This window comes from Atractosteus spatula, chromosome 6 (genome assembly GCF_055471065.1).
Source record: "Atractosteus spatula isolate fAtrSpa1 chromosome 6, fAtrSpa1.hap1, whole genome shotgun sequence".
In the NCBI taxonomy this organism is placed as follows: Eukaryota; Metazoa; Chordata; class Actinopteri; order Semionotiformes; family Lepisosteidae; genus Atractosteus; species Atractosteus spatula.
The window spans coordinates 9,230,611-9,254,363 of record NC_142711.1 but is presented as its reverse complement, the minus strand read 5'-3'; the positions used below and the strand labels follow the sequence as shown (position 1 = coordinate 9,254,363).

The window sequence follows — 23,753 nt, the reverse complement described above, 5'->3', positions numbered from 1 at the left end:
GCACGAGCGGAGCAGAGGCCGCCGGAAAAGCAAACTCGCGCGCGTCGCCTCGAGGCTCGAGCGCCAAAGATGGAGGCGCAGGAGACGCTGGAGCTGAAGGAGGCGGCCCTGTCCTACATGGACAGAACCGGTGGTCTGCAGCAGCTCATTGAGGACTGCAGACAGTACACCGGTACGGGCTGGGGACGCGTAATGTTCATGGAATTGACAGGGGGAGGGTGTGGTGCGAAGGCAGCCGATTGTGAACTTCATGTTTACAAAACTGACAAGGGTCAGGTCAAGAGTTCAGTTTTAACTTCCTCTTCACGTATAGTGACTTCAGCTAGTGCGTGATGGTGTTGTACAGTATGTGTGTCCCTGTTTAATACGACTTGGCTTTAGCCAAGTTTGATCCAGGAAATCAGACGGGATAGCCCGTGTCACTTTGTCAGCTTCATGTAATGTAATACTAGTTGTGTTTTACATAAGGCATTAGCGATTAGAATAGATTCATACCTTTATTGAGAGAACACACGGTGACTTTATATTGAAATGGGGAGACGTTAAAGTAGCACAATCAGATGAATTAAAAAAAAATGTTTTATAAGTCTGAAGCTAGATCGGTAACTCGGTCGCGCAGAAAAAAAAATGATTTTATATTGCGCCTTTTAAAGTGTCTCCTTCAAGCGCTTTACAGAAAAAAAAAAGATACAATAAGAGGAGACAGTAGAATTATACAGTTAACAATGAGGGTTTGGGATTCAGGAGGAAAGTAAACGGGGCAGAAAGAGATCCAGTTAAATAAAATCCCTTCTAAAGAAGGAGGTTTTTATTCTTGATTCGAAAGAGCTCCGGGAAGATGACTCTCTGATATCCTTAGGGATAAAATTCCAGAGCTCTGGGACATTAACAGGAGAAGGCCCTGTCACGCACAGTGGAGACAGGCTTGGGGGACAGACAGGAGACCAGAATTAAACGAACAAAGGTTGCGAGGTGGGTAGTAGGACAATAGTAACAGACAGGTACAGTACTGAAGTGCCAAGCTAGAAAACAGTTCAGCTGCTGATAACAGGAACATAATGGCGGAGAGGCAGGTAGTGCTGTACCACAGGGTTCACTTTGTGCACTTCAGTGTCAAATCTGCATGTGCTGTAGAGGCTATGGGGGTTGCAAACATGCGGTGGATTGCGAAGTGTAGAAATACAAAGGAATGTCGAAATATAAGCATTTCACAGGGTAATACTTCACTTACAAAAGTGGCTCCTCTTTTTTGAATTCAACTACACAAGATTTCCATCTGTGTCTTCTGGTTGGCGTTTCACTGTTGGTTCTGAAGAAACCCCCCAAGCCCCCCCCCCCCCCGTGCTGAATTTGAATTGCCTCTGTCTCAAATATAATTACCTCACTTTACTCCTGAGCACGGATATTACTGGTTCATTCGATGTTTGTGTTCAGAGCCCCGGAAGGAACTGGTGAAAGCCCCAGAACTGGGGGCACACAAATGCAAAATAAGTGCAGGAAAAATTCAAATTGAAAGTGGGAACCCATGCATGAAACAAACGCATGGGATTCCTGAATCCGTTTACTAATATCCACAAAGATGGGACTAAGGACCTTCTCTGTAAGCTTTTTTTGTTTTCTAAAAGTGAATAGTGAATACTGATTGCCTTGTAATGTTTTGATCCTTAAATAATGATAGTCAGAAGAGTGCCCTTGTGCCAATTCCCAGTGCCACTGAACAGTGTGGCACATTAATCTTCTTGCACTCCAGATTAAAAACCACAAGTTGCTTCTCTAAGATCAGTGCCTGTTATCTTGTACCTCAAAAACAGACATTATTGCTACCTGCCTGAAAAACTCTGCCCAATGGGAAATTTCATTTGCCTTGTAAAAGTATTCACACCCATGCAAAGTTTCAATTCTTTGTTGCTGTCTGAGCTCACAGTCGTGACACTTTCAGTGAGTTTATCAAATCTACTCCAAACAGATAGAGCTACAAAAATGTTTGTAACCAAGTTAGATTTCTAAAGTAAACTAGAACATTCTCATTTGCAAAAGGTATTCAACCCCTTTGTAGTGGCAATCCCATACCAGTTCTTGTGCAAAACCTTCATTTGTAAATGATCCCTGTGTACTATATAATAAAAGTGTTTTAACTTTTCTTCAGAGTAATTGAACCTGTCTCTGTAACTAAGTTTCCTCAGTTGGATTTGAAACGTCACGACATAACTCAAATAGTGATAAGACAAATGAATCATGAAGACCAAGAAACTTACTAAATTAGTCAAGCATAAGGTGGAAGGGACATACAGATCAGGAAAAGGTTACAAGAAAATTGCAATCTGATCACCATTAAGAGGTGCACTTTACATTACACTATCCACATGCTACCCAAACGTGGCTATCCTACCATATTTAGTAAGTAGATGGACTTGGTTAATGTGAAGCCAACAAGGACTTAGAAAAGTCTGGAGAGTTCTGTATCTGAGTAGGACTCTGTGTTCCTTCATTGACAATATCATATAGGCTGGCCTGTATGGGCAAGTGACAAGAACAAAACCCTTATTGAAAAAGCTCATGACTAAGCTTAATAATACTGCAAAAAGAAGGTTGTGATGTAACTCCTACTGTCAAGTGCTTTGAGAAGCCACTTTTAAAGGTGCTATGTAAGATAAAGGTCTTTATTATTGTTGTTGTTGTTGTTGTTGTTTTCTAAAATAATAACTTATATTTATATATTCTAATACAATTAAATACTAAGCATTTCATCTGGAAAACCCCCAGCATAGCACATAACCCAGACAACACCATCCCAGCTGTCAGGCTTGATGGTTGCAGGGGTGCCTCTCATCTGCAGAGACTGGGAAGATTGAGGGGGAAATAGATGGTGCAAAATACAGGAAAATGTCAGGAGGACAATGAATGATGCGTAAGACCAAAGCCACATTGGAGTGCAAGAAAAGAGTGCATGTTCTTAATAAGTTCAAAAGGGACATTCACTCTATTCTTGTATCCAGTACATCATTGATGACAAAACTTGAAAACTGTAGTCCATCAGCATCCCTCAATTAACTCGTCAGAAGTGGAGTCATTTTACCAGGACAAATGAGCAAGATTGATATAATCTCACTGTGCAAAACTGGTAGAGTTCCTTCCAGTAGTAGTGACAGGAGTAATTGCTGCCAGAGGTTCTTCCATGAAGTAGTGACTTATGGGGCTGAATGCATATGCAGATATGCATTCAGAATTTGTAACATTCAGCCTCCTTCACGTAAAACAGCGAGTACGTTGATCATAATTTTTATGACCTATAGTTTTTTTACTATTCTTAAGATCAAATGGTTTTGATTAAAGAATTAAAATATTGTGTATATATTTGTAACTTGTTCAAATTTGATTTTACTGGTAAAATTGCAAGTCAGTGTTGGTGACATCTTCTATTTTTGTGTTGTCTGCCCAGCTGGAATGTAAGATAATGGGATTAGTGAGTCGGACCTTTAAACTGAAAAATATCTTTGGTTTGTCACGTCATTGATTCACTGCAGTTCCCCAAACACTAACCTTTGTCAGTGCTTTGTTTTTTCTAATGGTTGGTCTGTTAAAATAGCGTAAAATGTTGGCTGCAAAAGCAAGGTTAATATGAGCTGCTTTGTTTGTTCATTTCTGTTCTTAGATGGTTTAAAGACACACTGGAACTGGTATTAGGTGTCTGAGTAAATAGGACTATTATATTTTCACCATTAAATATTCAACAATCATCACAAAAGTTACACTTATTAAATTATTTGAAAGGGCAAATGCTCTGAATTATTATTATTATTAGAGTTGAATTATCTGCCTTTTCATGTTTTTTGACCAGATTCACAACAAAGTGAGTCTGTGTACCGGTTCTGTGTCCGTGTGAATCCTGCAGACGTGACTGAGATAGATGCTAGGCTTGGGAACTACATATTGCATGACCCACTAAAAGCTGCTGGCCTTTTTCAGTCTGTAAGTACAGATAATTCCAGGTAAACCTTAAGTTAAAATTTACAAAAGTGTTGCACATCATCACCTTCAACAAAGAATCCGCTTGCCTTGTAGGTGTGTTTTATATCCATCAAGACATTATCGCTCATTGAGAAAATATGCTCAGAAAATCAGGTAGGACTTGCCCTCATAGTCATTTGAAATGGTGGTGCAGTAATGACTGAAAGCAAATACAATATTCATGTGTACTGAAATTACATCTAGACATTAAGTTGAATAAGTTATTAAAATAGGTTAATAACTTATGCAGTGTATTATACCTGTATACCTAATGCTCTGCTGCTTTCTGACAAAGTGTTCTTTCCCGTCAGGTCAGTGTCGTGCTGAAGCTGACACACGTGCCCCCCTTTCCAGACTACCTCCTGGACCTGAGTCACGTCCCTCGGGGGGACAGTCCCATGAGGCCCCTCATGCTGGAGGGGCTGGCCATGGCGATGACACTTGTGACGAAGTACACACAGGGGGCCAGGTTCCTGTGTACTGAGGACTCCTGTCCAAACTCACAAGGTGACATGAAATTACCTGCAATATGTACTATATGTACTTTGGATCAGCATCGCCGAAACATCTAGATATATTCACCACTTTGCAGAAGTCTTAAATAGTATGCACTGTCCACTCTTTTCACTCACTGTGTTATGTAGAAGCATGATTCTGTTGCAGTCTACAGAAATTTAGCCATTTTGTTTTAATAGTTGATCCTGATAAGGGTGTACTTTGTAGTATAAAAAATAACCTCAAACTACTACAACCTTTCAGCTTTATGGATGTGTAGAAAGGAGCAAATAACGATAATGCGAGGAACAACTAACAATGAGTCACCAATTAGATTTGATTGTTAAATGTGACGGATTGGGTATTACAACAGTTTGGCTGCTTGCATCGGGTTTACTTTGAGTCCTTGCGATCAGACTTTTGAAGATTCTGATCAATAAGGATCAAAGATTGTTCAAAAGAAGACTGGTTTGTTCTCACTCAAACTAAACTAAATTAACAGCAGTCTAAGTTGTAATAGTAGAAAACACTATTAGAGTTTTTGTGTAAATTGTGCATGAGCATAACATGTATACTGTATATTGTAACTCCAGCTTTTGTCTCAGATGCGTAAGACATGGCTTTAATAGCACTTCATGAGCTACACAAAAATCTGACTTTTTCTATTAAAGCAGGATGGGACAGACAGCCCTCTGGTCCCATTCAGCTGAGTCAGTAGTGATAAAGCTGTTTGCTATTGAGGTCATGCAAATATTGGTGAACTTCCTTCTTGTCTGCCACTGTGGTATGTAGATAAACACTTTATTGTATTGCTATTTAAAGTTAGGATTGCAAAGGATATACATAGAAATAGCTTCCAGCTGGTTTTGTGTGTCCTTGTTGATATCCTTCTCAGTAAATCCATTTCAGTCTCATGGATTCTGTAGCTCGTTCAGCTCGTACCTGCACTGGGCCAGTTTTTTTCTGCCCTCCATTCCCCCTTTAAAAGCTCGGTCTCCCACGTCTTGATTTCTACAGGCCTTGTTTTCGGAATTAGGAAATGCATGCATTATGCAAGGTAATTTACCTAGGAGGTGGCTTAGACAAGATCAGCTACCAAATTTGAAAATGTGAAGGTTGTCAGACTTGCAGGAATGCAGCGATATCTGCCTGGAGTGCTTCCACATGCCTCAATCAGAGAGCATACCATCAATACAAATTATATTATGTCCTTTCTACAATGCAGAAATTTAGAATACAATATAGATGGCATTGAGCATTTTCTTCTCTATAGGATTTCAGAAGATCCGGGTGCATGTTCCAGGAGCCACAGAGTGGGCCACAGTGAGGAGCGATTTCACCTGCTCCTTGTGCGGCTCCCCGCTGAAAGAGGATGTGAAGTCCAGAGTGCTGGGTGGTCAGGGACTTTTACTGAAGTTGAACGCTAGAGCAATATGTGCTTTTGTTCTTATAGACCTCTGTGGCGGAAACCTGTAGAGAACAAAGTTAGTATATTTGGTGTAGATAGTATAATTTAGGCTTTCAAGCATTGGAAGCAGCCTTCCAAGCAGCCTTGTGAGAATTTTTGTCTCGCCACTGTCAAAACTGCATGTGTTCAAAGAGCCTTGTCACTAAAATGATATCTATCACAAAGTTACCACTAGCTGGAGTTAACTGGCCAAACAAAGGAAAACAAAGGTTTCCCCAAGCGTGTGCTGACCCGGTGTGAATGTGTGAAGTATCTCTGCAAGGTGAGAGATACAGTGGTTTCTCTTGCAATATGGAAAAATGGCAGTTCGCTTTAAATTAAGATGGTCGCCTAACCTTCATCAACATTCCTTACTGCTGACTGCTCCCATGCAAGCACTGCTTGGCCAATCAAATCCAAACTTGGTATAGTTGATATGATGATATAATATAACTCAATATAGAATTAGGATGTGGTTAAATGCGATTCCTGTTTGCTGTTCATTTTTAAAAGACAAACAGCTGGTGGAGGTGATCCATGCTAAGGCCCTTCGTGTGCTGAGCGCTCACACACTGAGCTCCTCGAGGTATCAGTCTTTGACGGTCTTTCTGAGAGGTAGGGTTGCACTGCTTACAGAACATAAAACCAATAATTCGATAATTCTTCTCAGTGTGGCAGTAGGATTTACTCTACATAGTCATGCATGTCAGTCTATTTTTTTAAATCAGTCATTATTTTGTAGCTTCAAATAAGCGATCTATTCCAACTTTAGGAAATAAAAGAGAAAAGAATGTCCTGCTTATTGGGATTATGTCATTTTGTTGTTGCTGTTTTTTAAATACCAACTTCTCCCTTGACAGAATAGTTATAAAACATTACACCCCTATTTGTGTAGTACCCCTTCCTCAAGGATAGTCTTCCTTCTTGTCCCAAGAATAGTATAATTCCCGTGAGAACGCTCAGTACAAATTGTGTGTATTTTGTTGATCTGCTGTGTTAAGTTAAGGGATTTAACATGTGCATCTTTAAATTTAGCTCTAGTTACTAAATTGATACGTTTAATATATCGTTTGATTTTTTTTTTTGAATAGCTGAAGCACAAGTGACATCTGTGGAAAAAAAAACATCATAAAAGATAAGACTGCTTGTGTTTAACACACAGATGAACTCTGCAACTCCATGAAAATAGGCAGACTGTACAGGATCATTGGAATCCCTGCACACGTCCACCAGTGGCCGAACGTGACTTTCAGCGTGGAAGCCAACAGTGTACAGCCGTGGGTGTCAGAATGTAAGCCACACCTCTGTCTGAAAGTAGAGGCGAAGAACACACATTTAATAAAGTGTCACAGTAGCAAGAGATTCACATAGTACCCTTCTGTCGTTTGAACCCAGACCCCTCGTTCATCAGTGATAATTTCCAGGCTCTGTTGTCTGCCACTGCCTGTTCCCCATGGAGATTTCCTGCCATTGTGGCAAATGGTTTTGGATCTCAGATCGTTCCACCTGGGTTATACAACACCTTGAAGCTGTGCCTGCTGCTGAGCCTGGTACAGACTGCAGGGGAGGACAGAGAGACGCTCAGCTACCTCGATGTCCTGGCTTTGACCACTGACACCCTTGTAATAGACAGGTACTTCACAGCAAGTGTCCCTGTGCACTGTGCTGCCTTTCACCATTTAACCAGGAGACGTTTATGAGGACATTATGGAGTTTGTAACAAAAGTTCGGAAGGGATGATAACAACCTAGTTCAATCAGTGTTGTTATTTGGGATATAATCATCTAAAAATAATGTATAACCTTGAGGAATAAAGCAATTTATTTCTAGAAATTTAGACGTAATTCCGTAGATTTATAATAAATGACATTCTTCAAATTTATAGGAGAGGATTGGCTTAGTAAAATAACTGCAAATTATAATTCAATTTTTGTTCTGTTAATTTGGCAGGCTGATGACCTACAGTCTTGCTCTTGCGTCTCGAGGGGTACGCCACAGGACGTCTGGCGAGCTTTTCCCCTCGGTGTCCAGGGATGAGCATGGTACAGGGGCTGCCAGCATCCATGCTGGCGCTGCCCTGCTGGCCACCGGAGGAATCTGCTTCATCGGTGATCTCGCCTCCTGCAGGAAAGACAAGGCAGAACTGCTTCAATCAGGTATCAGTTTATAATAAAAGGTTTACACCTTTAAGCAGGCTATAAGCACAAAAAAGCAGAGTCAAAACACACTCACCCCACAAGTAAGTAAATCAAAGTCAGGAAAGCAGTGCCTCACATTGTTAAATCACTTCAAACATTTAAAGAGAAAGGAAGCAATTGAGGAAGTGTCGAGAATGACGTCATCTTAGAGTGTACTGGCGCACTCTGGCTGCCATCGCATCATCCAGGTGGGGCTGCACACTGGTGGTGGTGGAGGGGAGTCCCCATTATCTGTAAAGCGCTTTGTGAGAGTTGCCAGAAAAGTTCTGTATTATTATTATTATTATTATTATTATTATTATTATTATTATTATTATTGCTGAACAAACCTCAGTAATAATCTTTGATTTTCCATTTTGCAGCTTTGGAAACCAGGGCTGTCACAGTATTCATTCCTGGGAAGAAGTATGGCGAAGACGCTGACCAGCAGCTGTCTCTTCCACTCCAGTGTAATATTTGGGCACTTGCTGATACTGGAGCTTCAACCAAAAAGTTTTTAAAGTATGAAAATGCAGCACTGGGATCAATGGTATGTCAACAGCCTAGAACTGAAATATGAAAATATTTGCAAATCCTATTTAAGATTTTTGAAAATGGATCTCAGGACAATGAGGAGTAGAAATTTGATATATGGATAGTTTTCACAAATGTTGTTGCTGTTAAAAGGTAGATCTTTCTTTATATTGTGAGTATCCCAGTAACTATATGCATTTTTAAATAGCAGTCTCATTATTGCTGATCTCTTCTCAAAAGTTAGTCAAATAAATTCTTCTCAGGTTGCTATGATCCTTAATCTTCATTCATCAACCAGCTACGTGGGGCACAAAGTCATCATGTATTAAACTGGGGTGGAGGCGCTGCCATCAGGATGTGAATTCAGGCAGGATATGGAAGCAATTTACTTTCTCCGAAGGAAATTATTTGCTGGATTTTTGCCATTTAAAGCAATGTTTGAGACAGGCCTGGCCTTTTGGCATGTCATAGCTATCGATGTTTTAAAATCACATCACTTTCATAGCTTGCATAAAAGCGCAGTCTTTAATCCAGTGAGTCTTAAATTTAATTCAGAGTGAGACATGATCATCTTAGTAGCACTTCTCGGAAAGATGCATTCTAGAAAACAAACAGTAGGTGACATTCAGCCCAACATGAAAAGCCGAAGCCTTACAGGTGTTTACAGGCATGAAGTGAATACAGCCATGGAAAACTAGCACAAGACCACGCTAACGTTTCTTTTCCCAGTATTCATCCCTTTGTATCCCGTCCCCACCTGGCCCTTGCAGCAGCCTTCTCAGAAAGCTCGGATATGCCACGGAGTCAGAAGAGCTGAATTTTGAAAAGCGCCGATCAGGACCTTGGTGTTTCCCTTCCAGCTTTGAACACTTGACTTGTTATATTCTTTGAAACAAGCCCACATTTCACTTTGAAATTCTAGTCCAGAGTGAAGTCAGATATATCTTAGCTAAAATAGTAGTCTGCGGTTCATTTTAAAATGAATGGTGTCCCATCCATTCATTTTCTAACCGTTCTCTCCAGAACAGGGTTGAAGGGGATACAATTACATGTTATATCTTTCCTTATTTTAAAATCATTTGGCTTAGTATGAAAAGGTTGGGATGTTAAAAGTGTGCCAGAGGTGAGAGAGATTGGGAAGCACTGGCTCACACCATCCTCATCACTAGGATGTTGTCTATCAACCAAACAGGCTGAGTACAGATGTTCTGTTATTAGTCCACAAACCTTGAAAACACAAAGTCAGGGGTGTCTTTGTCTTCAGAACTGCAGGGTTAGGAGGAATGTGGTTTCTCAGCAGCTATATCACCCTGCAGCTCACAACTGGCAGCCCACTGAAGCTCAGCAGGTGTGAGCCTGGTCAGTACCTGGATGGGATACCACCTGGGAAAAACCAAGGTTGCTGCTGGAAGGGGTGTTAGTAGGGCTAGTAGTGGGCGCTCACCCTGTGGTTTATATGGGTCCTAATTCCCCAATATAGTGACGAGGACACTATACTGTAAAAAGGTGCCGTCCTTCAGATGAGAGGTAAAACTGAGGTCCTGACTCTGTGGTCATTTAGAAATCCAAGGGTGTTTCTCCAAAAGAGAAGGGGTGTTACCCCAGTGCCCTGGTCAAATTTCCCATTAGCCCTTACCAGTCATGGCCTCCTAATAATCCCCATCAATGAATTGGCTTCATCACTCTGTTCTCCTCCCCACTGAGAGCTGGTGTGTGGTGAGTGTACTGGTGCACTGTGGCTGCCGTCACATCATCCAGGTGGGGCTGCACACTGGTGGTGGTGGAGGGGAGTCTCCATTATCTGTAAAGCACTTTGAGTGGAGTGTCCAGAAAAGTGCTATATAGGCGTAAGGAATAATTGTTATTAAACACATTGTGCATGGTGAGTAAGATGTTAACTGACTGGCTGGCCCACAAAATTGCTCGTTTGTGTTTCTTCTTTGTGTAGGATACTGGCTTCCTTCCGTCGCAGATGAGTGACGCTTTTGGCCTTGTGATTCACTGTCGAGAGCTGCCCATCGAGCGCCCAGCCCTGCCACTAGCAGTGCACACCCTCAGACAGGCGTTCAAACCTGAGGAGCCTCTCTACCCAGCTTCAAATCAGTTCACTACAGATGACTACAAAGGGGTATCGTTCAGCTCAAAACTGCCCACCCACTCTCATAATACGCACTGTTATGGTGCCTTTTTCGTCACCTCTAAACAGATCAGAAAAATCTCTGGTGTAAAATTCACATTCCAGGCTTTTACTAGATGTTCTCGCCCGTGTTGCTTGCTTTGTCTAACGGAAGACGATGCTGTCCTCATGCCCCAGCTTATTGCTGACGCGAGGGGAGTGCAGGCCGAGCTGAGTCCCGAGGCAGAGAGGCTGATCCACGGCTACTTCCTGGCCAGCCGCAGGGTCCGCATTGGCACAGCCCAGGGCCCCAAAGTGCCCGTCGCCTCAGTGAAGCTTCTGTAAGCTGCCCACCCTGTCACAGTTCAGGCTACAATCCAGTGCCATACTTAATTCAGTAAAAATACATTGGATTCCAGAAGTCTATCATTCCTTACGTAGTTTGCAGCGAGAAACATTTTAGTTTCAGAATTAATGTTTTTGTCCACAAGGTGGAGTACTGTAGCTGCTCCTGAGTTGTTTGACACAATTTAGATTTTTTTTACCTTGAAAAAAATATATTCTTACTTCTTTCTTCCACTCAGCTTATTTCTGTGACTGCGGTCCTAATGGCAATATTGTGGAACTCAATTACCCGAACAATAACGGTTGTGATACCCTCAGACTGAATGAGTGGGAATACTGCGTTACTTGGTCAAACCAGCAAGCAGTAAATATGCTTGTTTGTTGACAAGGTTTTCATTGGCCGAAGCACATGCTAAGCTGAGCCTGAGGAGCAGAGTCCTGGAGGAGGACGCAGTCATTGCAGTGCTGCTCTGTGAGAACTCCATCACTCTGAGGCACGGTGAGCTCAGCCGGCTTCTCCTTCCAACTTCCACGGGTGAATCGGTAGCCCTTTAAATAATTCACATGTACATTACCAAAATAACCTTGTAGAAGTTATTTTTATCTGAGAAACGTCATTAATGATACTCTTGAAGATGTTGGTCAGCTTGGTGGGGCTCTCCACTATTTGGTGAAGTAACTAATTTGCTGAATTAGACCAAATTTTCTATTTTCCACCCTTTAATAATGCCATGTATGATCTTCAGAATACAGGGTCCTGGCAGTGAGAACTCCACACCAAATGTAAACACATTTAATATAAATGTTACTTCTAAAATTATCATGACAATTGCACAGTAAAGGAACATTTAGATTAAAATGCTTGCAGGTAAGCAGTTGTGTTGTGTGAATTTCAGGTGCCTCGGCACTCATTTTGCCCCCTGAGGCAGTATTCCCCTGTGGCCTTCATGACCTGGCCTCCCTGGAGAGACGAGACCTCGCTTTACACCAGCTCCACCAGCAGGTCCTCCAGTTCGTCTTGACATATGCACCCGGGGCCAGCTCTTACATTTCAGAGGAGTAGAACATCCCACAGCAGTGGCTCCAGGAGCGTGTTTCTCAAACACCCCTCCAAATGCTCAACTGGCTTTTATTGCCCATTGAAGAAAGATTGTTACTCAATTTTAACAGAAAAATGTTTTATAGTAAGATGCACTAATAAAGGCATACATTTTAATCATTTTAATTTTGACTAGAATAATTAGAAAGGAATTTTATTTTGAATTGTCAATTAACACTACTAACCAATTTTCTGTGATATTCCCTGTACCTACACAAGGGGAATAAACTGTAGAAAAACTCCTCTGCCTTGCCCAACAATTAGCCCACTCATTCACAGAGCCCATTCTGCACTCAAAGTAATCAAACTTTAGTATTTCTATATTATACAATTAAAGCCAATCCTGAAGTGCTCACATTTTTATGTTCAAATGCACTATGAAGGCAGTGGCGCAGTGGTTAGCATCGCTGTCTCACAGCCCTGGGTTCAGCTCCAGACCTGTGTGCTGTCTGCTTGGAGTTCGTGTGTTCTCCCCACATGCACATGGGTTTCCTCCCATGGTCCAGGGAGGTATTGGGAGGTTAGATTGTGTTCCGGGACAACTGGCCTTGGTGTGAGAGTGTGCATGCGCTTGTGTGCCCTGCAATGTAACACCAGTCTATTGCATCTCATAAGTCATATGCAGTGGTAGACAAGAGAGACCAGACAGAAGAATGTCTAAATCATTTAATTAAAACTTCTCGGGGACACCAAAGCCCCTAAAGCAACAAAGACCCGAGTCCCAGGTCAAAATCCATGTTAACAAAAACTCAAGATTCTAACACAGAACATGGATAATATTTTTCCATGTGTTCAGGTACAACACGTATAGTGCTGCCCCAATGTACTTCTTCACCAGTCTTCTATGGCACTGCAAATCTGCAAGAATAAGTATCCATCAGTTAGAATCACAGCAGCAGAAGAATGAAACTGAGAATAGGATCCTAAAAATATTCCAAATTGCACAGACCTACAGAATCTTTCTGTAGATGCCCCTGAAAAAAAGGGGTCAAAATTAAATCTCATCTTGAGATTAAAGGTTTTATGCGTGATAATTGTTCTTCACGCTATCAGTTGTTAAAATAATCCAATGTAAGCATGTTCAAATGAAGCAGAACCCACTATTTTTGTTTTTTTGAGATGTAAAGGTGCAGGTAGAAACATGTACTTATAGTCATCAAATCATACTGTTAGCACCAAGTCTTGATTCTAGCAGACTGCATCACACCTTCAATGTGGTGCAATGGAGACAAGGTTAGTATGTAGCTGTGAATACTGACTAGCACAGATACTGATGCCATTTAGAATGTAAAAAAAATGGGCTGATGTTTACAGAAATGTTAAAAGTCTTTCCTATTTGATCCACAGTGACATCTAGCAAAGTGTATCAAGTAACTTCCTTCCTGTGAAACATCTTAAGGAGCAGTACTTAAAAGCATTGGTAACTGCTGAGTTGCCTTTTAGTATGTCCAAACACAAATCGGTGAATAGTAAGTGCAACAACTGCATGTCACACTGAATATGCCATGCTTTATAAGGCTTAGGGACAACAGCTTCTCCAACATGTGCCCCTCCACCACTCTACCACCTTTCACGAACAATGCCACTATAGTGCCAAAGGAAGTGACACATCAAAATATACAAGAGACATGCACAACACAGTGGTAAACTTAAACAGTACTGTACTTTTCACACAGCACATAACTGACTTTCTTCATTCATGAGTTCTTTACTGTCAGCTCTTTGAAGATCAGAGATAAGGAATTGTAAAACTCCCTACTCAGAAGCCCTTACCAGCTGACTGACTGTCAGTTATTGCCCAATGCGTCTGATCTGGTCTCAGAGTGGGCCATGTCCTCCCGAGTCCCCACTCCACTACCATCGAATTCCTGAAACAAGAAGAGATTTTAAATGAGCATTCCAAACTCACTAATTTTTTTGGAATTAGTAAAGGCATGAAATTTTCTAAAAATTTTCCAAAACCTTCTACATTATAAACAACTGCTAGCTCAAGTCACTGCTGCTGCTGGAGGCTCAGATCATCACATCGTCAGCATCCCCATATACAAGGTATGAGTGGTAAACGGCGAATTGTGTAATCATCACAGCTCCAGCAGGAAAGGCACCGGGTGCACCTTAACATTCACAAGCAGCAGGTGTAAACACTGCCAGTCCACCAGTGGCCTTCCACTTCATGTGTTTGTTATGGCTAAGACCTCAGCATGACTTCACCTAATCTGGGACAATAACCATCACTCCTGAAGAAACAGGAGTACTTGCAAACTGTCCCTAGTGTTGAGGTTAAAGTTCTGCAACTGACTTCAGTACCAATGTTACCTGATGCTTCATGTGCTCTCTCCTCTCCCAATGACCAGCTCCAAGAGCAGTCCTCTAGAGTCCTCACAGAGCGTAGAAGCTTGTGTTTCCCCAGGTTCGTCAGGTGACATTTTTTCCTCAATTCCAGCAGCTTGCTGTCCAGCTCTTCCTTGAGAAGCTGCAGCATCAGATGGTTCTTGTTGACTGAAATCTTGAATGAAACCGATTCTGAAACCTTGTCTCCTCTCTCTCCTAGATTTGATCAATGTCAGCCATCACTTTTGACTTTTCCCCCTCTCAGTTGAGCTCCATTATGCTTTTCTTCACGGAAATGCACATCTGAAGTCATATACTCCACTAACATTTCTGACATGTTTAGAAATGCCTCCAACTCCTACAGTGTCAACTTTCGAACACGGTCATCACTGGGCTTGCATCCCAGGGATCGATCCTCCCCCTTGTTTTCCTTTGCCGATTTCTCCAATTTCAAACTCATAGCTTGACACTTTAATCCGCACAAGTCTCTGAATGCTCAGCTGTTGATCTTGTCAGACAAGGGTAAAAAACACCCGCCAAGTACACAATGCAAAATGGGGTGCACAACTAATGGAAAAGGTCTCTCTTGAAAAAGTTTTTTTTGAAGATGACATCGATAGGCCAGTAGACTGTATCTGAAGGAAAGGTTTGCGTGTGCGGACAGTGGTCTGTGCTTCATGGTGTAGGTCTTGGCGTTGAGCCCAACTCCCTGAAAATCAGAAATTAACATATTTCATGTAGAGAACACACACAATACATTATACCAAGACACCATTACAGAAAACAGTTATGAAGCGTGATACACAGTGGTACATCAGCACAGTGGTACTAGTACGTCAGTACACACCATCTAGATTTGAGAAAAAGGAGTCTTCAAGAGTTCACAGGAACATAGACGACTCCAGGTCTAAGGGAATTATCATAAATAGATAACTTAAGGTGCCAAATGGTTTCAAGTCCAGAACAAATGAGACTGAAGAGTTTAGACACATATAAAATGCTAATTAATGTAAAGAGAGGGTCACACTCAGGAGATGGTTTGTAACTCAGTGAAACAAGGCCAAGGGGTCAGAATTGGATATTAAAAGAGAATCCATTTACAACAGTGAATATAAAACTTCACACAGAGTGGTGGGGATTTGGGCTACGTCAATAAACAGCAGTATCAGATTTTAGATTAATTTCGCCATTACACTACTGAAACAAGCGAGACAGACCAAACAGGCTCCCCCTCACTGGCAACTCTTTTCATGCGAGGTCACAAAAGAAAAAATAACAAAACATAATGCTACTGTAATTCAATAATTTTTTTTATAAGTTTTATAAAGCTTACTGCAATCAAAAACTTTTCAAAATCTTTTTTAAAATACCAAATAACAGGACATTTAATTTGAGGAACACTTTTTTTCCCCCCCCTCAACCAACTTAAAACTCACTGTTGATACAGTGGCTTGAACAGACATGAACCTCAGAGAAGGGCACAGGTGTGACCTGCTGGAGAACAGGAACTGCACCAGCAGAGGGCGTTTCGTGCCGCCATTTCCATAGCCAAACAGCAGCAGCTGCTTGCCCAGTCGTCGCTGTATTTAAAGGGGGAACTACAGTCTCACTTTCTCAGATTGGCTATTAAATCTTGCTAACAAAATGAATTAACCGATTGGATCGCAAAATTTAACAAATTCGGAATCAGGCTCAGCATCATGAACTTTGTGAAAGTACTGTCTAGTACCAGTTGGTTAGTGGCTTAACAGGACCACTTTAACAGCTTGTCCATGTCGTCAGGTGCAGCTGCTTTCATGAGACCCTGAAAACCTGCAGACACACCAGCCTCTCCAGAAACAGGAATCAACTCCCCTGCCCTAGAGTTTCACACCACTTACCCATCTTTCACTTACTAATCATGGCTTTGAAAGGATGACAAATTGCAGTCACTTGTTTTAGAACGCATCTAAAATTTACACTAACCCACTGTCATTTGTTTCAGAACTAAAAAGGAAAAATAATCTCTTAATATAAATATTTCCACCTCTGTAGTTTAGAGCCTGACCTAAAATAACAGTGGATGTGAAATGCATCAGTATATCAGATCTCCTGCACTCGGTGCTATTTGGAGGCCATCTGAAACTGAAGGTGGAAACAGGCTGAAGTTGTGATATTCGCTCCTATTTCTGGGGAGCAACAGGCCAGCAAGTTTTATGTGGAACTTATCTTCATCAATGACGAAAGACCAAGTGAACAGTCATTTCAGAGATTTAAGTCATTAAGAGAAATGTGGAATAAAAACCAGAACCAGGAGTGCATTATCACTGAGCTACAGCATCCTACAGGCAGGAAAGCCCCAGGCTCAGAGAAGACCTTGCTATACCACCTCTAGACAGACATTTGTATAAGTACTCGATCCTGGTGTAGTTCATAAACTGACTGATTTTTTTATTTGGTATTGTTTTGACTGAGTTTGACTAATCACTGACTGGACACACCAGGCAGATCACCTTTAGTGCTGGCAAGTGCAGAGTGTCATATGCAGGCAGCAGGAGCAAATCACATGAGATGAGAAACACCAAGCCTGGAGAAGCCATTTATGAAAAAGGCTTCTGTTGGATGTTGACTGTTTTCTAGATAATGTGAGGAAGCAATAGAAAATGGCAACCCATGTTAGGATACACAGTTAAAAGTGTAAAACTGAAATGGAAGAATGCAGTTTTAATATTGTAGAATGCACAAATGAGATCTTGGATTAGAATATTGCATTAAATTTTGCTTACTTTGCAAAGGATTATGGATTTCTGCTTTGGAATGGATCCAGAAAATAGTAACACCCTTCCTCCAACACACATGTACCCAAACAATTCTGGCGACAACAAATGTCCTACAATGAAAAAGAAACATCTAGGCAACTGTTTTTATAAACTAGAAAGAATTTAGAAGGGCGACGAGATTAAAACATGTCAACTCCTCAAAGACAAAACCCACACAGGGGACGTCTTCCGATTCAACAGTGAGTCACGAAACACAAGTGTACAAGTGGGAACTAAAAGGACACGGATGTAAAACAAGCCACCCAGCCATGCTGCCGAAGCAGATACCATCTCTTCAGATGATGAATGAGCTCCTGGGGTCAATTCACTACCAGCAACCAAAAGGGCTAGATGGGACAGAGACAAGTGGCCTTCTTGCCATTGTAGCCTCTTATATTCTCCATCTTCTGAATATTCCTAGAGCTCCAAAATTTGGAATACTTTTACATTTCTCTTGTACGTAGTGGGGGGAAAAAAAAAAAAAAAAAAAGTCGGCACCCTTTTTTACCCCTTTTAGACAGCATAAAAACCCACCCTGACCTCAGCTAGTTAATCATGAAGTCCAGGAGCTAACTCTTGTAACGATCAGCTGGTGGCGAGGTTAACTGTGGAGGGCACGTTGTGACAGCGGAGGTCAGGGCTCTCTGGGAAGTGGGAACCGCGGATAATCAGTCACAATAGATAGATGCCGTCCCCATCTATACCCTACTGGTGATGTGCTGCTGCTCAGCATGAGAGGAACCGCAGATACAGGCACTGGGTATCTGCGCTTGGCTGAGGAGTCAATGATGCAAAAGCTATCATCTGTGTGATTATAACTGAACACCCCTAAATCAGAATCCCCATAAAAGACATTTTTAAATCGTTTATTTTAGCAAAGCTTTTCACTTAAGGGAGGAGGTAAAAGCTCTCCAGGTTTTTTTAGCCAATCAAATCTACCAGTTAAGGTGCATGGATAAGCACACAGCATTCTTTATCTGACGCCATAATGAATCATTTCCACAACTCAACACAACTTGCAGAAGATTACCACAGTGTTCAAGTACAATTCTCACGTTTTATAAAGGCTCCGTCTTAAAAAAAAAAAGTCATTTTCATAAAAAAATAAAAAGGTTCTGCCTGAAAATTCTCTAGCACAGCTATCACTGAAAAAGCAGACTTCAAATTCATCCCAGAAGTTAGATCACTGCATTGAGACTGAAATATTGGGTAAAATCACACTTCAGGAGGTATAAACAATTTTAATATGTTTCAGAAATAAACATTCTGACCTAAAAACATTACAGCCTTAAAGGAGGACAACCTTTTCATCTTCAGCAGCTGGAATTTCCAGGTTTATACGTTCAAAGGATAATAAAAGCATATTGCCATTGCACTACCATTAGGCCCGTTGTAACCTGTACCGTCTTTCTCAATTTTAAATATTTCCCAAGCTGTTCTATTAAAAATTAGGCTGAACCTGGTTGTCAACACTCTTGAGTCTGCCCAACCTGACTGACACCCAAAGTTGGCACAAAAATGACTAATTACCCATCCATCCATTATCAGAAGGCCTCCAATTCCCAGGTATTGATTTTCTTTATGCCACGGAGCAGGCATGTTGAAGGAATAGCCAGTGCGCTGAGATAATGCCAGACAGGAGGAATGACGGATGAACCGGAGGTCAAAGGGGACATGTCAGCACAGCCTGGCAGCAGGGCTCGGCACTGCGCCACAGAGCTGCCTCCCGGGCAGGTTCAGCTCAATGTCAGGACCTTTACCAAGACCGCAGCACCGCAGAGACGGCCAAAGGCAGGCCTCGCAGCCCCTAACCCACGTCAGTCAGCCTGGCCAGAGCCGCTGGACAGCTCAATCCACAGCAGCCAAATGGCAAAGGGGCAATTTATCACCCGAACTGGGACAGCCAGCTGCTACTATGATTTATGATGACACTGTCCTGACAGCTTTTCTCCTTTCAGCACAGATTTCCCTCTCCGCCACCCTTCAGTAAATTTGTCTTTCTAGAACGCGTACAATTACGACTCCAACCCGCTGCAATGGAGCTCTCCCAACCCTACAGGCAGCAGCTCACAAACGCCCCATAGTGACCCGCAGATTTTCAGCTGCAACTCCACGGCTGTATCTGTATAGAAGAAATATACTTCAAGTATGCACCCTTAAAATACATAACTACACTTACTGTGATAAAGTTCATTTCACATGTGTCTACTTTTTACATTATCTACATTTTCTACAACTAGCTAGCTCATAAACAGCACTTGTACACTTAAAACTACTGATAGAGGTATCGCTGTCCAGGTAGGAATACATAACTTTCACAGAAACTGTTTCCCTGAATATTTTAACAAACTGATACCAATGAGACAGGAAATGTACAATCTGATTTGATTTGCATCACCATGATTTCAGATTTTAAAAAAATGCATCTGCAATGCAAATGAAACAGTTCCAGTTTTCAGGTTATGTATTCCTCTTACCTTAGGTACAGTGTTTATTATGGTCCTGAGTTACATGGGACATTTTGGGAAATGGGATAATCTTATTAATAATAATTCCTTACACAGCACTTTTCTGGATGCTCCACTTAAAGCGCTTTACAGGTAATGGGGACTCCCCTCCACCAGCACCAGCGTGCAGCCCCACCTGGATGATGCGACAGCAGCCATAGTGCGCCAGTACACTCACCACACACCAGCTCTCAGTGGGGAGAACAGAGTGATGAAGCCAGTTTAGAGGAGGGGATTGTTAGGAGGCCATGACTGGTAAATGCTAATGAGGAAATTTGGCCAGGACACTGGGGTAACAACCCTACTTTATCGAGAAGCCCTGGTATTTTTAAAGACCACAGAGAGTCAGGACCTCAGTTTTATGTCTCATCCGAGAGACGCCTTTTTAACAGTATAGTGCCCCGTAACTATACTAGGACATTAGGACCCACAAAGACCGCAGGGTGAGCGCCCCCTGCTGGCCCCACTAACAGCAGTTCCTTCAGCAATACTTCCTTAACACAATCGTTTATCCGAAGGCTATGAGTGTTCTTGAGCGGAGCTAGAGAGTTCACGGTTGCTGGGTGTTGTGTACTGTAACCCGGTCGACTCGGGCCCCAGATCCCTCCCTCTGTCCTCGGGGCCCAGCGACTCGGGAACCACCCAGGAACTCGCCAATCGATTTAATCGTCGACATAATATGATTAGGACTCTTTTTTTGAACTACCGCACAATTGGAGAAGACGCCATTTTTTCTTTTCCATGAAAGTGCACATTATCAGCTCCATTTTCGGCTGCCGAACAAAGGGCGTACGGACAAAACGGCAGAGGAAGACAAACGCCTTCGTTTACATCAACCAAGTAGAACATGCAAAACTATTTATAAACCCTATAATATACTAAAAGATTAGACTGCCGCCATCTTAGAACTTGACTATTAGACAATTACACCTTTCATGTAGACGATAATCACATGGACTCGGAAAGTTCACCAGGAAAAACGGATTGATCTGAACAGTCTTACATCATTCCGACTTCAATGTATTTAAAACTTCGACTGAAATACGAAATACGATTATGCAAACAAAAGAATTGTGCTGTGGAAATTTTCAACGACCCTCGGACCGAGGCCGATACTGTTACAAAACCCACGCTGAACTGCAATATACTATGGAAAAACATGGAGAGGAAAAAAAACACAACCCTGTCGCCACTGGATTATCGCTCAGTGATCTTTACCTGTTCAAAGCAAAAGAAGCAAGTAGGCCGGCAAGACACCACATCCACTCCCAGCCCACTGAAAAAGCACACGTAGCCTTAGTCCCCACTTCCGCTTATACTGGCGGTTTCAGGACGTCAGCGGAAGTGCTTGGGGCTTGGCCGGTGTGCATGCTGGGTAATATACTCTGTTCCTACAAGGTTTATCTAGCTGCGATTTATACACTCAGTAGTTAAAAACTTAACTGTGCCTTCAGAGAAAATAGTCGAATTTCAAGCGTATTATTAACATTAATTTTATTTTTGTATTTATTTATGCCTGATGTCAACAACGAAAGAGCTGGAGACTGTGTTTTAAAAGCAGAAGTGGAAAAATAAATGCTGGGTGTCCCAAAATGTATGTTTTGCATTCGTGCAAACAGAATAGGTTTAAATGATATATAGAAAAAATATATAAGCCTAACATACAAATCCCCCCAACACCTACACAGCACTTTGACTTTCAAAAGTGTTAAATCCATCCATTCATTTCTAGCTGCTTTATCCACGTCAGGACTCGAAGCCAGTCCTGGCAAGCAAGGTAGTTATTGATCAATCACATGCTAATTTCGAGTCCAGATTTGGAACCGCTTGTTTTTAAAAGTTCCACTAGTTGCTGGTTCATATGCAACTGTGCGGTGGGTGATGTTGTTCTCGGGACCATTTATGTCAATCCATTTATCGGTGGCGCCCCCTGTCGCACTAATCATGCAAGGATTGATTTCAGTCCCCAGGTACATCAATAATGTGTGGGGCACTTCATACAGTAAAGACAAAAACACACAAAAAAAGAAAATAAAATCAAAATATCATTTAACAGTAATAAGGAAATATAGAAATAAAAACAAGGAAAAGGCAGACGTTATCTGAGCGCTTGAGTAAGCAGATTCGTGTCTTTAGTCTAGATTTAAAAACTAAAAGAGTTCCCATTACTCGGAGAGCTGGGAGTGAGTTCACGTTTTGTGATGCTAGGCGGCTGAAATCTTGAGACGTTTGTACCTATAAAAAAGTACTACTGTAAAAGATGTGCCTCAGCTAAAGCTAAAGCTAAAATTTTGAACTGTAGTCATCTGGCCTTGAACGCCTTAGAAGTTGAGCAGCGGAGTTTTGAATCATTTGAAGGTCATCATTGTGACCTTTTTCATCTATAGACACTCTCCGCGTATGAGATGAATGCTGTTTCGAATCCGTTTAATGATCTTTGACTGCGAAAACAAATTCCCATCTTAATTTATTGCAGTTCTCCGTGCCATCGTACATTCAAAAGTGTAGTTTTTTTGTATTTATGAAACTGCACCGCCCAAGAGCAACTGCTGACAGAGGGTACAAGTCATTTTAATTTGCCATTGCTAATGAGTGGAAACTCCGGAGTGTAAATTGAAACAGTCAACCCTGGTATCTTGGGGTGTTTTTAGTCGTAAGAATCTTTCGTACTTGACAATTAGTCTTGTTAACACATCATATCTTAATTTTATTTCTCTGATTCGTCTTTCGTGTCAGTGGTGTGAGCCTCCTGACCCCGTCCTTGCTGCAAAGGATAATTAGTTATTTGGTTAAATAAAGTTGACGATGATGATTGTTGTTAATAATAATATAATGGCAAAACAGAAAAATAAAACATCCGAATTACATAATTGAAAGCTTTATGTGGATAGATGTGTGTATACCATGAGGTTGTAGTCGTATCAAAACCATGTATCCCCAAAACACTGCTTATGTAGCAGAACCACACCTATTGACAAATTTCCTTGTTTGTTTTGCAGTGTGGTTTTAACGCTTTCTTTTGGGAAAAAGTGAACTGCTAAATAGCGATCGAACATTAAGTGATCACACTTGTCTTGAGGAGGGTTAAGATTACTTAAGAGTGCTATCAGATATACAGGGAGTAGATTCTTCGACAAACAGAAACCCAGTGGACTCCCCATTATTCCCACAGGATTGAAGACGCCTTTCCTCTGTCGCTGTGTGATCTCCTCACGAAGATATAACGTTATTACTATCATATATACCTCCCTGAGGCATACAGCTAGAAAAAAAAATTGGTACAGCGAATGTCTTTGGAGAGTGAATACAGTACCTCTTCACAAATCAGTCAGCTTTCAGCAAATACTTTTGACTTTGCATATACTTGCTGTAATCCTACCATGATTCATAATTTGCTGACATCACAAGATTGTTCACAATCTTCTTTAAACGCTGACAATACTAACAAAAGTTGTGCATGCAACAGAGGGTATATTTAAAACAAATAAGTATGATAATTTTACCAGTTTTCAACGTATTAAAGTCCTATGTTCAGACCACAGGGCACACAGTTAAAAGGTTATGGACTTTCTTTTCCTGTATTATGACTAATCACATTTCCTATACTTAATTTAATTAATTTATATTAATTAAGGTAAAACTGAAATAAGAGCCCAGAAGTGAAATGGATATTGTTTCAGAACGCATGATTCATCTCTGAATGTTCTCGGCAAAATGATGTTAGTATAATCACACAGCAGAGATCCCTGTCATTGTGGATGTGACTCTCAGACGTTATTTTTCTCCTCGTTTTCTCAGCTCTTCTGATGGCATACTCTTCTTTCATTTTTCCCATTATGGACTGAACTTACAGATCGACTGGCTGGGCCCACTTTCAAGTCCGCTAATAAAAAAGC

At 41.5% G+C, this 23,753-nt stretch overlaps 1 protein-coding gene and 1 long non-coding RNA gene across 2 annotated transcripts; one reads left to right on the top strand and one right to left on the bottom strand.

The window, feature by feature from the left end:
• The first annotated feature begins 69 nt into the window (after window positions 1–69).
• mcmdc2 (minichromosome maintenance domain containing 2) lies at window positions 70–12,185 on the top strand. Its single transcript, XM_088919523.1, has 14 exons — window positions 70–172; window positions 3,839–3,969; window positions 4,063–4,122; window positions 4,320–4,515; window positions 5,777–5,899; window positions 6,464–6,565; window positions 7,113–7,241; window positions 7,346–7,583; window positions 7,901–8,106; window positions 8,511–8,677; window positions 10,610–10,789; window positions 10,976–11,118; window positions 11,512–11,621; window positions 12,019–12,185. Exons 1-14 carry the CDS (start codon window positions 70–72, stop codon window positions 12,183–12,185), a joined length of 2,055 nt encoding a protein of 684 aa, XP_088775649.1.
• Window positions 12,186–12,873: 688 nt separating this feature from the next.
• Window positions 12,874–21,177, bottom strand: LOC148831775 (uncharacterized). Its single transcript, XR_016091247.1, has 4 exons — window positions 21,076–21,177; window positions 14,538–15,261; window positions 13,995–14,089; window positions 12,874–13,079 (listed from the first exon to the last, which is right to left on the bottom strand). It is a non-coding gene; the product is annotated as an uncharacterized LOC148831775 (long non-coding RNA).
• Window positions 21,178–23,753: the final 2,576 nt, after the last annotated feature.

Coding starts and splice junctions, on each gene's coding strand:
- mcmdc2 (XM_088919523.1), top strand. CDS start 70: ATGGAGGCGCAGGAGACGCTGGAGCTGAAGGAGGCGGCCCTGTCCTAC. Junction 7,242..7,345: donor ACAGCCGTGGGTGTCAGAAT/GTAAGCCACACC, acceptor GTTTGAACCCAG/ACCCCTCGTTCATCAGTGAT. Junction 8,107..8,510: donor GGCAGAACTGCTTCAATCAG/GTATCAGTTTAT, acceptor TCCATTTTGCAG/CTTTGGAAACCAGGGCTGTC.